The 12,406-nt window shown below is 30.9% G+C and overlaps 1 protein-coding gene across 6 annotated transcripts in view; it reads left to right on the top strand.

Moving 5' to 3' along the window:
- LOC105344512 (low-density lipoprotein receptor-related protein 6) overlaps positions 1-12,406 on the top strand; it is a 30,255-nt gene that overhangs the window by 7,165 nt on the left and 10,684 nt on the right. For 4 of the 6 annotated variants that reach the window (XM_034461682.2, XM_034461678.2, XM_034461683.2 and 1 more), the window contains 8 exons: positions 284-431; positions 3,004-3,123; positions 3,263-3,523; positions 5,786-5,936; positions 8,550-8,687; positions 10,139-10,244; positions 10,341-10,479; positions 11,639-11,755. In XM_034461682.2, the coding sequence (XP_034317573.2) occupies positions 284-431; positions 3,004-3,123; positions 3,263-3,523; positions 5,786-5,936; positions 8,550-8,687; positions 10,139-10,244; positions 10,341-10,479; positions 11,639-11,755 (1,180 nt within the window). The remainder of the gene's footprint in view (positions 1-283; positions 432-3,003; positions 3,124-3,262; positions 3,524-5,785; positions 5,937-8,549; positions 8,688-10,138; positions 10,245-10,340; positions 10,480-11,638; positions 11,756-12,406) is intronic. The other 2 variants (XM_034461679.2, XM_034461681.2) reach the window with 2 other exon arrangements.

Here is a 12,406-nt window from a genome sequence, read left to right as displayed (position 1 = left end):
TTGAACGTCTGAAATTCAACGAAATAGAAGACAGACGCATAAAACCAATACAAATAAAAGCTGTTGAACTTTTTGCTATATAACATAAATAGTCTGTGAAATTCGTATCTGTTGATTTTTGTATAGGCCAATCAGAATACGCTTTATGTAGAATTATCATCATTAGAAATATAAACTAACTTCACTATGGAAATGAAAAAGTGCGAACCTGTAATAACTAACACTAAAAAGCCATACGGTAGTTTGCCTTCTTTAAAACTTTATTTTACCAATCTTATTTCAGAGCATGCTGCATTTAGTCAGCTTTGGTGCTAAGAAAATCTACAAAGTTGATCTAACATCCGAATCTTTGTTGTACGAAGAAAAGATTTTCACAGGGGAACCGTATACGATTCATGCATATGATGCCGAGACCATAAAATCGGAACATGGTAATACTCATCTCCCCCAAACACCCCCAAAAAAACCCAAGCGATTTCAGGTCAATGAGAATATATATATATATATATATATATTTCACCAAGTCTATTCTGTATTCGCTGGTAAAAATTTGTGAAAACAATGCCCTGTTATGCAAAATAGTATTTCTTACCGTGTTATGTACCCTGAATCAACAGACCAACCCGACAACGAACCCGATTGTAATATTACAAAAACCCTATCGATTAAATTTACACAATATTTGAGACTATTTTAGAGAACTTATTTGTTTGTTAGAAGCAAGAAAAGGAATGGTACAAGTAATGCACGATATCATTTCTGACTACATACTTTCCTCTTTTATTCAATACACACCATGCCCAATAACGAACCAGAACATTAAAAAAAATTAGAACATAAAAATTAACTTTCTCGAAAAAATGTCAACCGGACGCTACAAAAGTGTTGACTTGATCTGTAGTTTGACATTTTAAAGCTGTTCAGCAAATTTCGGACAGACGGACTGATGGACGCAGACGAAAAGCTATAGTCCCCTCCGGTGAAACCGGTAGGGGACTAATAAATAACATGGGTAAAACAAAGAAAAAAATCTGGCGCTACTACTACAACTACTAGAGACCTATCCTTTTGGTTTTATTTTCTGAATTCAAAAGGTTTTTCTGACAAGTCTATTATTACTTGAGAAAACGTTTGAGACTTTTAAATAATTTCATTAAGGTCTTCCGTTTCCAACGGAAGACCTTATTGTTTTCGTACTGTTTATTATTATTTTTTCCAAATTTTGTGCACGCGATTTCTCGAAAACTACTCATCCGATCTCAACAATTTTTTTTATAGATGATGGGACCTTATCTGAATTTTGTCGTCTTCACTTCCGGTCCGGATTTACGGTCGATTTTGTAATTTTTTACGACCAATTTAGTGCAGAGCTGATCTCAGAAACTATTAGAGATATGACTTTGGAATTTTCAGGATAGGTAGAGCATGGTTTGAAGTTGTGCACTATTTAGTTGTTTTGCACCAGTGGCGCTATTCCTTGGAGCTCGCTTAGGCACGAAAATGGGATACAGATTTCGAATCAAAATGTTCATATGTTTTGATCAGTATCTTTTTATCAGTTGATATTTTGTTAAGACATATAGAACAAAAGTAGTAGAGAATCAAAAGTTATATGCAATAAAATCAAGAAAAAGGTCCCTTTAATTAGGGACCAAGAGACTCGTAAATCTATTACAAATAACTTGAAAACGATAAATATTTTGTTATGCATTATAAAATCAAAGTTGTTGATCTCTATATTATCGGTTTGAAAAAGTCATCGTCAGGCCCATGCTTAACGTAATTAGGGTTTTTATTCTTTATCTTAAAATTTGAGGGGGGGGGGGGTGTTATTTTGAAATTGTATCGATATTTCATGGTATCATTTAAACTATAAAAAAAAATCGGACGGAAGGACTACTCGTTACTCATAACGAGGCCGTATCTAGTTGCATATTAAATCGTAGAATGACTAATAATAGCGTTTTATCAGTGGAAACAGGTTAAAATATCAATTAGGTAAAGAAATTGCAATTTTTTTCTAATGTTAATTTTATTTCTATTTACTTTAAATAGTATAAAATTGTATTTGATGACATGTTTCATTCCAATGAAAAATTACCAGAGGGAAAAGCGATTTATGCAAAAAGGTTATAATGAATACACCGTAACACCGAAAGAAGCATATAGATCCCAACGGGTTTTTTTAATTTCAGTTACTCTATGTGTGTACGTATACATTTTTTAAAAAATACTTTAGTAAAAAAACAAAAGACTTTTGATCGTAGGATCCAACGTCCTTAGCACATATCGTTAATCATGGCTGTGTTTTAATCCAAGTTTTTAGAATAGGTAGTAAATTAGACAAAACACCCAAGCTGAAATCCTAATAAACATACATCGCACAAGTTTGTAGTAACGCTAGTTCAAAGAATGGGAAGTAATGACACAATGTTCAGCAACCGGAAAAAATGACTTTACCTCGAGATAATCAGGAAAATTAGGGATTCGGCCTTTCTAAGCTGCTATTCAAGATTACAGTATTCGAGATATCAGGATTTTTTTAAAATATTATTAATAAAGAGAAAACGAATTATTCGAGATATAGCTTGTTCTAGATACCGAAAATTACTTCGATATACTTAATAAACAATATACAATTAAGATTGCAACATACAATTTAAGATTGTACATGGTTATGTATTAGCTACCAAAAGATTTAAGTTTTAATGCATTATTCACAGTGTCATTCAAATAGCTGAACTGCTAGCTTTCTACAACTATTTTTCATTTTGTACATAAATAATACCCGGTACCAAGCATCTTAATTCCACTTATTTTTCCTTTGTTTTTCTCAATTTTATTATATTGTTACATTTTACCATCAATGTTTGTCAAATTGACTGTTAAAGGAGAGGGCTCAAATAGGCAGATTGCCTGCTGCCCAATCCTATTATGTAATACTTTTTACATAATAAAATATTGTTTAAATAAAATTAAACAATATACCATATCTATCTTTAGTATTCATAGATCCTTGTTTAACCATGGATTGTCATCACATGTGTGTTAACACAAAAGCAGGACCCAAATGTCTCTGTTCCGATGGGTTTGAACTGAATTCCGACGGTTCAACTTGCACAGGTAATATTTCAATCCTTGTAAACTGTGACATGGGATGCATCTTAAATTGAATTCTGGTTTAAGATATTATTTAAGAAGCCAGTAAACATAAGATATGATTGCAATTTAAAGTTAAACTCGAAGTGTCACTACTTTTTAGATAGATCGTATATAGTGGATGGGATGTTTATTGTAAGCAACGCCTCCATGTTTGCTGTGCACAGATTACACTCTGTCGATGGTCAAAGAAGCGTATTACATTCAGTTCAACTTCCGGTCACTAATATTGAAACATTTGCTGTGGATACAAAGACAAAAACCATCTACTTTGTGGATAGCGGGAGCAGATCCTTAAAGAAACACGACATTATATCATTAAGAACTAAAACTTTAACTTCAGTTTCATCAGCCACAGTAAAAGGTAATAACTCTTGACTATTTTAACCCCTTTTCCTTTAGACACACACTTTTACGCACATTATAGTTCCCTCAACCACGGATATTGATGCATTTATCATAAGCCAACAAGATAGAAATATGAACGCACATTACATTTTTGACTGCCACGCCTCCAGAAACTCGTATATTGTTATGATATTAAGTCAACTATGTTGTTGACATCAATATAAAAAAAATCAGTAAAATTCAGATTCATTTTGCAGTTATGGATATTTTTATCAAATTTTCTAGTCGGCCGATTTTGTCGGTGACGTTTTAAAACAAATGTATAAAAAGACGTTAGTGTAAGACGATCGTCTTTTTATTCACCTTGAAGTCCAAACTTTGAAACCACTAATTAAGTGACATGTGGTTATAACGTACAGTGTTCAAAGTCTGTTATAATTAGTAGTCTTATAAACAGTTTTATTGATAGCGTGATTGTATCTATTAGACTTTTAGATTTTACAAAGTTACAAACTCAATTCTCACAGCACATATCTGATCTCCAATTCTAAATCCAAATAAAAAATTTCCAATTTAAAAAAAAATATGTCTAACATCATTAAACACGAGTTTATATACCTGTTTACTTATAACAGACACTTTTAATTAGTTCTACCCACCCGTGATGATCGTGAGTGAACATTTAGGGCTGAAATTCCTTACTTTTGGTTTTATTACTTCTAAATACAGTAACAAATGTGTTCATCAAAGAGTATTAGGATACGGTTCGGAGGCTCACGTATTGTTATGAAACATGTAGAAAATGCAGAGATTAATTTGTTTTACAAAGATAATTAATGCAGCTCAGTCGAGTGGTTAACGGCCTATGATAATTATTCCAGTAAGAATTGTATCCTCTGTCTTTGAAACTCTTTATGAGCTGTAAGTAAAACGATAAATAAGTTTAAACACTAGTTCACTAGTATTTACGAAGCATGTTGCCCTTAAAACTCATCATCATTTACACAACAACATCTCAATTTATAAAAGATCCAATCCCATAGTCCCAAATAACACTACGACCTTAATCATCAAAATCTAACTCAATACAACATGTTGACTTGTTGCCCGTTGCTAATACGGAGCATCGCGTCCAAAGCAGATAGCTTACGTTATTTGAAATAGCCAATGCTCAGAACAGAGATGGGGTAATCGTAATCAGCTGTAATCAATTACATGCTGCTGAGTAATAAACAGTATTCACTAACCATCCATTTTTCTAATTACAAGTAATCGTACTTTAATCGGTTACTTTGAAAAAGGGCATGTAACGTGTTTAATTTTTTATTACACTTATGATAACAATAGAAAAATGAAAATGCTTTAAATCATAAATCATAAGAGATATCGTTGGGAAAAGAGTTCAACTTTAAATATGGTTTCAGTAAGGAATGGATATGAAATATGAGATTTTGCATAAGATAATCAAGGTGTCTTTAAGTCAGCTAGGGTTCCGTTAAAACAACACTGATATATCAAAGCAATCCTAGTCAACAATCGTGTTAATTGTAGTAAAAAATATACCCATTGGTAATCAAAGTTCAACACATGTCAACACAATCAACTATATGCAATCGGTTTAATTCAAATAATTAAAAAGTGTGTCTAATTGATAGATAAATGAATTTTCTTTCGTCTTAAGTAGAAACACAGAGATATTTACACTACTCAAAAAGATGGTTAGAAACAAAACATCTCAAATGGTTGTGGACACACACAGACAAAATGTTATTAAAAATACTTTAAAATAAAAAGCTTGTAAAAATTGATAGCTCAATATCAAAATTATTTCTTTCGTCAAATATTCATTCTTCTTTTCCTAAACATTAAATATTAAAACGAAGAAAAAAAGAGGAAAAAATCCTTTACTGGTAATGTAATCTAAAGAAATCAAAAGTAATCGTGATAAAAGGGATTAAAAGTCATCAAATGTAATTGATTGCTTCTAAAATAAGATGTAATCAACTTGTAACTCATTACTTTTAAAGTTCAAAGTAATTGTAATTTAATCGGTTACTTTTGAAAGTAATCTGCCCCATTCTTGGCTCGCAACGAGCGTTGATATGAGATCTCAAATAGATAAAATACACAATAGTTTAACTACACTACAATTATAAAAGGTAACACTCTTTTTGGCAAAAGTTGCATACATAATGTATTTTTACAAAAATTTACAATTCTTTTACATTTATTTATCAGTGTTTAAAAGATATTATTGTGTGTATATTTTAAATCGCAGATTTGAGTTTAGACTGGATTGCAAATATTCTTGGGTGGATAGAACCTACCTTGTCTAGTATACGTTCCTTCTCAATCATTGCCCAAACCAGTGCTACAATATACACTGATCTGCAACAACCTGCGTCTCTAACCACAGATCCCTACAATGGGTAAGCAAAAAAATTGTATGTTTTATAATATGTGATTATTAGCTCGACATTGATATTTCGAGATGTTTGTTAACGACTTTTTAAAAAAATAATGATTATGACCGTTCAGACAGAAAATGATAACTGCAAAGTCGTTATTACTTGTTTATTTTAATGTTATATATCCCTGAAGCAAAAGCGTAAACATTCTTGGCGCCCTCAATATAAATAAGCATCATCATTATAGTGTCAGAAAACATCACTTAATTATTATCAAAAAGTATGGATTTAGAAATTATGCTTAGTGCATTACCTAATATATGATCTTATAAATTTGATATTTTTATTGCGTTTAAGCTGATGATGATCTATGATAGTTTTATCTTGATTATTTTAGATTAAAGGGGCATGGTCACGATTTTGGTCAAATTCTTTTTTTATATATATATATGTATAATTTACAGTGCTTTGGAAATGCATTTCTAATGATCGAATAAAATTTGAGAGTCATTTGTAGAGTTATAAGCAAGATACAGGGTTCACAATTCTTTGTCATGTAAACAAGGCTCGTGCCTTGTTTTTGTTTACATAGGCTATACATACAGATAAAAATATATATATCCAGCTGAATTGTGTATCTTTTTATTTATTTTAAGCATAAATTTACAGTTCCTAAAGTTTTTGTTTTATTTTTAAAACTAAAATATTCTGATCTTATTTATGATATGATGAATTACACAGAAAATAATTATATCCCTGGGGTATAAGTTAATATTTTGAGAAATGTTTTGATTCTGTAGCTTGGGAATTGATGCAAAATACGCTCAATAATTTTAATATGGCCCGTTTATCTGTAACTGGATTAAATCTTTTCAATGTAATGATGTGTCCTGTGTGTTCCAGGCAGGCATTTTATCAAACTTTTTTTAAATTTGGGCCGGGCTGTAGACAAGGTGATCCAATATCGCCTTATATTTTTTTTATTATGTGCTTAAATATTGTCAATTAAAAGTAAAAATAATTAAGATATTACAGGAATCAAGATTAATAACACCCAATATTTAATATCACAATATACAGATGATACATCAATAATCCTTGACGGATCTGAAAAATTATTAAGGGCAAACATGAAAGAAATTGATGGCTATTATAAATTATCTGGTCTTAAAATAAACCAAGAAAAAACTCAGATTGTGTGGATAGGGAGTAAGAAATATTCTGAAGAAAAAATCTGTTCAGAAATGAATTTTCAATGGACAACTCAATTCAAACTTTTGGGCATATATTATGATGTAGATTAAGATAAAATTATAAAACTAAATTATGACAAGAAACTTGTTAGGGTAAAATCTATAAAAGAACAATGGAGCAAACGGCACTTGACTCCAACTGGAAGGATAACACTGATTAAGTCTCTTTTAATTTCTCAATTAAACCATTTTTAAAGCCTTACCAAACCCTAAGAGTAATGCATTACAAGAATATAAACAATATTCTATTCAATTTTGCTAGGAATTCAAAATGTGATTAAATTAAAAGACAAGTATGTATTCAAAAGTATGGACATTGTGGGTTAAGGATGTTTGATATAAATTCCTACATGTGTATCCAAGGATTTAGGTCTACATGGATAAGGAGATTAGTTAAGGATAAAAATTCAAAATGGAAAATTCTGCTGGAGAATATTATTTATATAGAAAAGCTATTAAATACCGGTTCAGATTATACGTTGCAAATGCAGGAATTTTTAAGAAATAATTTTTGGAAGGAAATTATCAAAGCTTTTAAAGAAATCCAAGATAGCTCAAATGTAAAATCTTGGCAGGATTATTGTTGCCAGCAATTTGTTTTGAGCTTGCAACTCTAAAGGAATTAGAATAGATTTTGATAATAAAACTTTTATTTTTGGTGATTTAGATGGTGTGAAGTCAAAAGTGTTCAATATTGTACTCATTATGATAAAAAAAATACATACACAGAAGTAGATGCCAGAAAAATCAATTAACAGTAAATGCTCTCTCTCTCTCTCTCTCTCTCTCTCTCTCTCTCTCTCTCTTAGTAAACGTTCATTATATATGCAATGTTGATGCAATTGTTTCATTGCACTGTTAAACACACTTTGTATCCTTGAAAATTTGTGATGCATGCAGAAGGAGTTGGTTTATTGTTATGTTTGTATTACATAATTCGAATAATAAAAAAAAACCTGATTTTTTTTTCTTCCACGTTCAAAATGTTAACAAACGCTTTGTTTACATAGCGAAAAATTTTAACAAATGACACCCAAATTTTGGCTGTCTAAAAAATATGACTTTTTAAGCATTATAATTATCAAAATCGGAAGAATAATTTTTGACCAAAATCGTGACCATGCCCCTTTAAACTAGAACCTGCACAAATAAAAATTCTTAGTTAATAAAGATCTCCTAATTCTAAAAAGAAACAAAAGTACTCATATCTGTAGAATAAACAACAGAGGTACGAACAACTTGACGAATATTTGCTCGCTTATTTAAAAAAAACCAAAATAGTATTCACATCTTTAAGCGATAATTTCCTCAATTTTGAGTATAAGCAGCAATCTACAAGTCATTCATAGAAATTCATGTTTATATTTTTTTTTCTTGCGAGCATTCTATACTGGATTTCGGGGACTTCAGTTCGAACAATAATGCAGGGATCCTGGACAAGAGATATACCAAAAGTTTTGATAACAGCCGCAAACCTACATAATCCAACTTCTCTACAGTATGACGTTAGAACAAACAGGTAACAGTTCACACAGTGAAGCTGTCAAAAACCTTATTTGGCTGTAATATTGGATTATATCTCAGTCACAACTGGCCGAACGTGTTTGGGGATCGTGTGTGTGCTACATAATGTGCTAATCATGGCTCCCGTGGTTGGTCATAGCGGTGAAAATCATGCTGAATTTATTGAGAGTGTAACGTTAAACTAACGGACAAACGGACGTTTGACATTCTAATTGTAAGTATCACACACGAATTTGTTTAAAGACGAGTTGACAATCAAAACCTGCGTTATCCGTAGACATCGTAGTTCTGTCTTTCTATTATTGTAAATTATCATTTAATGATTACAGGTAATTAGTCTCAAAAACTATATACAGGTAGCACCACGTGTGAATATTACAATTTTCGCTTAGTGGGAATACATTTCACTGATTTTAAGGGGCATGGTCATCCACAATCAGTTAAACATAAAAGGTGTACTATATAGTAATGTCAACTGTGATTGTAAAACGATTTTTTATCAGACACCTAAGATTACATATTTTGTGTTTTATAAAAAAAAACATAAGAAGAGACTTTAAATTCAATTCAAAGTTATCAAAATAAACAAAATCCTATATGTGTCAATCAGTTTAACTGTCGTTTATTTTATTAACCTTCAAATACAAACCTTAAAATTGCTAGCAACAAAGAAAACAACACAAGGCCTCTTCTTATATTTTATATATTCATAGATAGCTGTGTCCAAATGCTTCATGTTTAAAAAAAAGCGAAGGAATACCTTATTTTTTTTCTCAAAAATTCATTTATTCATTTATTATATCTATAGTCTGTTTCCAGAAAATTTTGAGCTGACATGCTTTAAAACATTTTTATATATTTTTGAAATCTTTATACCCCTGCTCCGAAGGAGAGGAGGGGTACACTGTTTTATCTCTGTGTGTTTGTCTGTCTGTCTGTCCGTCTGTAAAAGATATTTCTGTTGCAATTTTATCTGCAACTATTCATTGTAGATTCTTGAAATTCTAAAACACCCTTTTTAAGTCATGCCCTCTGGTATGATTAATTTTTGTACCAATCGGACGTCAACTTCTGTTTCATGACGACTTTAGCCTAAATTTTCAGGCAAATTTTCGTCAAAGAAAACTATTTATTGCAGATTGCAATCTTACACTTTCATTGTTTAGGCATGCCTTATGTTGGAAACCATTTTCGTACCAACTGAATTTCAACTTCATGTTGAATGTAGACTTAACTTATTTGTATATATTTACATAAGAGCGGGAGTATCACTAGTGAGCAATGGCTTTCAGATAGGTTGTTGAAATGAATACGGTATAAAAGGTATTTCATCGGTAAAAAGATAAACTGTAAATTCATGAATAGTAATTCCATTTCTGTTTAATCGTTGGTCCCAATGGACGTGATCCTACTTCACTTGATTATATTAATTTTTTTTAATTCTAGACTGTACTGGCTGGATCGGTCGGTAATTAAAAGTTCAAAGACAAATGGAATGGATATCGAAAGCCATATAATAACCAAAGGCGCTATCAAAACTGTTGTTTATAAGGTCATTTAAACTTTCTACATGCTAACTAATGAGTCAATCTTAACGTAGCCCATGCATTTTTGAATTTGTTATTTAAAATTTTGAATTTGGTTGTAGGACTTTTTTGGTTGGATCGACAAAAATAAATTTTATTCTGCAAGGCACATATCTAAAGCGGCAGAAAATGTATTGAACACAGTTCAAAATGCAAATGATATTTCTGTGTTTGATTCCACTTTACAACAAGATAAACATGGTAATAAAAAAGTTTTAAATGTTATTTACAATTCACAAAAATCTAAATTAGGTTAATGACTGTTGTTATAGCACTATCGATAAAAATAAATCGTTAACATGCATGTTCTTAATTATGTAAATGTACTGAACAAAAACTTATTTCAAATTTTATTTGTATGAAATATGACAAGTGATATGACATAAATATTTACTTTTATTATCGTTCTTAACGATGGGTTAATATATATTCTTGAGTGGAAAATGGTTATAAAATACCTTTTTTACTTTTAATCTATGTCGAGGGTTGTTCGAAAATTATTGAGACATTTACTCTTAATCCATTGTGAAAAAATCTAAATCATTGAAATTTAACCAAAAAATAAACCACGATGTCTTTTATTAACGTAAAAGATTTGAAGTTAATGACATAATTTGTTCATTCCTGGTCAACTAACAAACGTGCCTAAATCCAATGACCCGGCGCAACAACAAACCCATCGCTATGTCATTTTAAAGTTTTTTCTTGGCCCTATGTTATAAACAATTTAACCCTTTTCCATCGTATAGTTTTATTTATGTAATATCTTGGGGGGGGGGGGGGGAATGTCTTCTTCCGAGGTTCAAACCAATTTTATGTATATTCGTTGCGCCGCCTTGACGTCAAAATTCAATAAACGGTCTCAGTCAGATTTCAATTGCTTGGTAAATATTCAAGTACCCTTTTCGTATTTCAACTCGAACACTAGTTAAACTTACACGAATGTTAGACATAATAAATACCAAAATTAACATACCTAATTTCAATTCTTTTATCAAGAATTGTAGGTTTATCAAGACCTAAGATGAAGATGTTTAAGTTTTTTAAACTCCGAGTTTGTGCCTGCGCCGGGTACCCCGACCACCGACTTGTTTATGTACTGTCATAAACAAACTATTAATTATCTCTAATTTTACTTTTGTCAATTATTTGGTTAAGTTTCCTAAATGTCCATGCCAATTTTCATTAAAATTTGCCACTTAGAAAGAGAGATATTTGTGTTGTCTCAATAATTTTCGAATATTCCTTGTATGTTTTTGTTTCATTGTTTGGGTTTTGTGGGGGGGGGGGATTTCTGGTTTTTTATCCTTTTTTTTTTAAATTGGAAAAATTGTAAATGTTTATTTTTATCTGATTTCAGATAACTGTCATATTCAAAACGGTGAATGTGAAGACATATGTGTTCCAGAGGAAAATGGCCGCATATGTAAATGTGATATCGGTCTACAACTTCAATCAGACCAGAGTTGTAATAGCGGTCAGCATTAATATTCTTACTTGACTTAGTTTAACAATTAAATTTGTTGATGCATGATTTATAAATGTTAGGATTTTGGTCATGGTAAACTTTTTTCTTAAATAAATAAATTGTTACGTATTAGAATATATTTTGTGCTGATATTTTTTAAGGAGTTTGGCACCTGAAATAATAGTAATGTCAATCATCCAAAAACATCTTGGATATAAAGACCTAAGAAAGTTCATTTATTTTATTTGTTTCTTATGTCATATGGCATTCTTTGGAAATATGAGGCCCCAAACAGAAATGATAATTTCCTGAAATTATTGCTTAAATTTGCATGGAAACTGATTATTTGAAGAAATCAAATAAATGTTTATAGTTTGAACTATTACTAAGTTATGATTTCAATACAGTATTAAGTTTAACACATGTAGTGACTATAAAAGTAACATCCAAGTAAAAGTTTTAAAAACCTTGCTTTACTGATAGCTTCAAATGCCAGTACTTACTGAATACAAGAGCAAAAGTAAAGATAGTTACATAATTTTGGAGTAATCAAATTATAACGCAAATAAAAAAAATAATAATAATGCCATCTTTCTAAAACTATGCATACAAATAGACTTATCTTTGATGTCTCATATAAAAGTTAAAAACGAAGGGTCC

This window comes from Magallana gigas, chromosome 2 (assembly GCF_963853765.1).
Source record: "Magallana gigas chromosome 2, xbMagGiga1.1, whole genome shotgun sequence".
Classification (NCBI taxonomy): Eukaryota; Metazoa; Mollusca; class Bivalvia; order Ostreida; family Ostreidae; genus Magallana; species Magallana gigas.
This window is presented reverse-complemented; position numbering and strand designations above follow the sequence as displayed.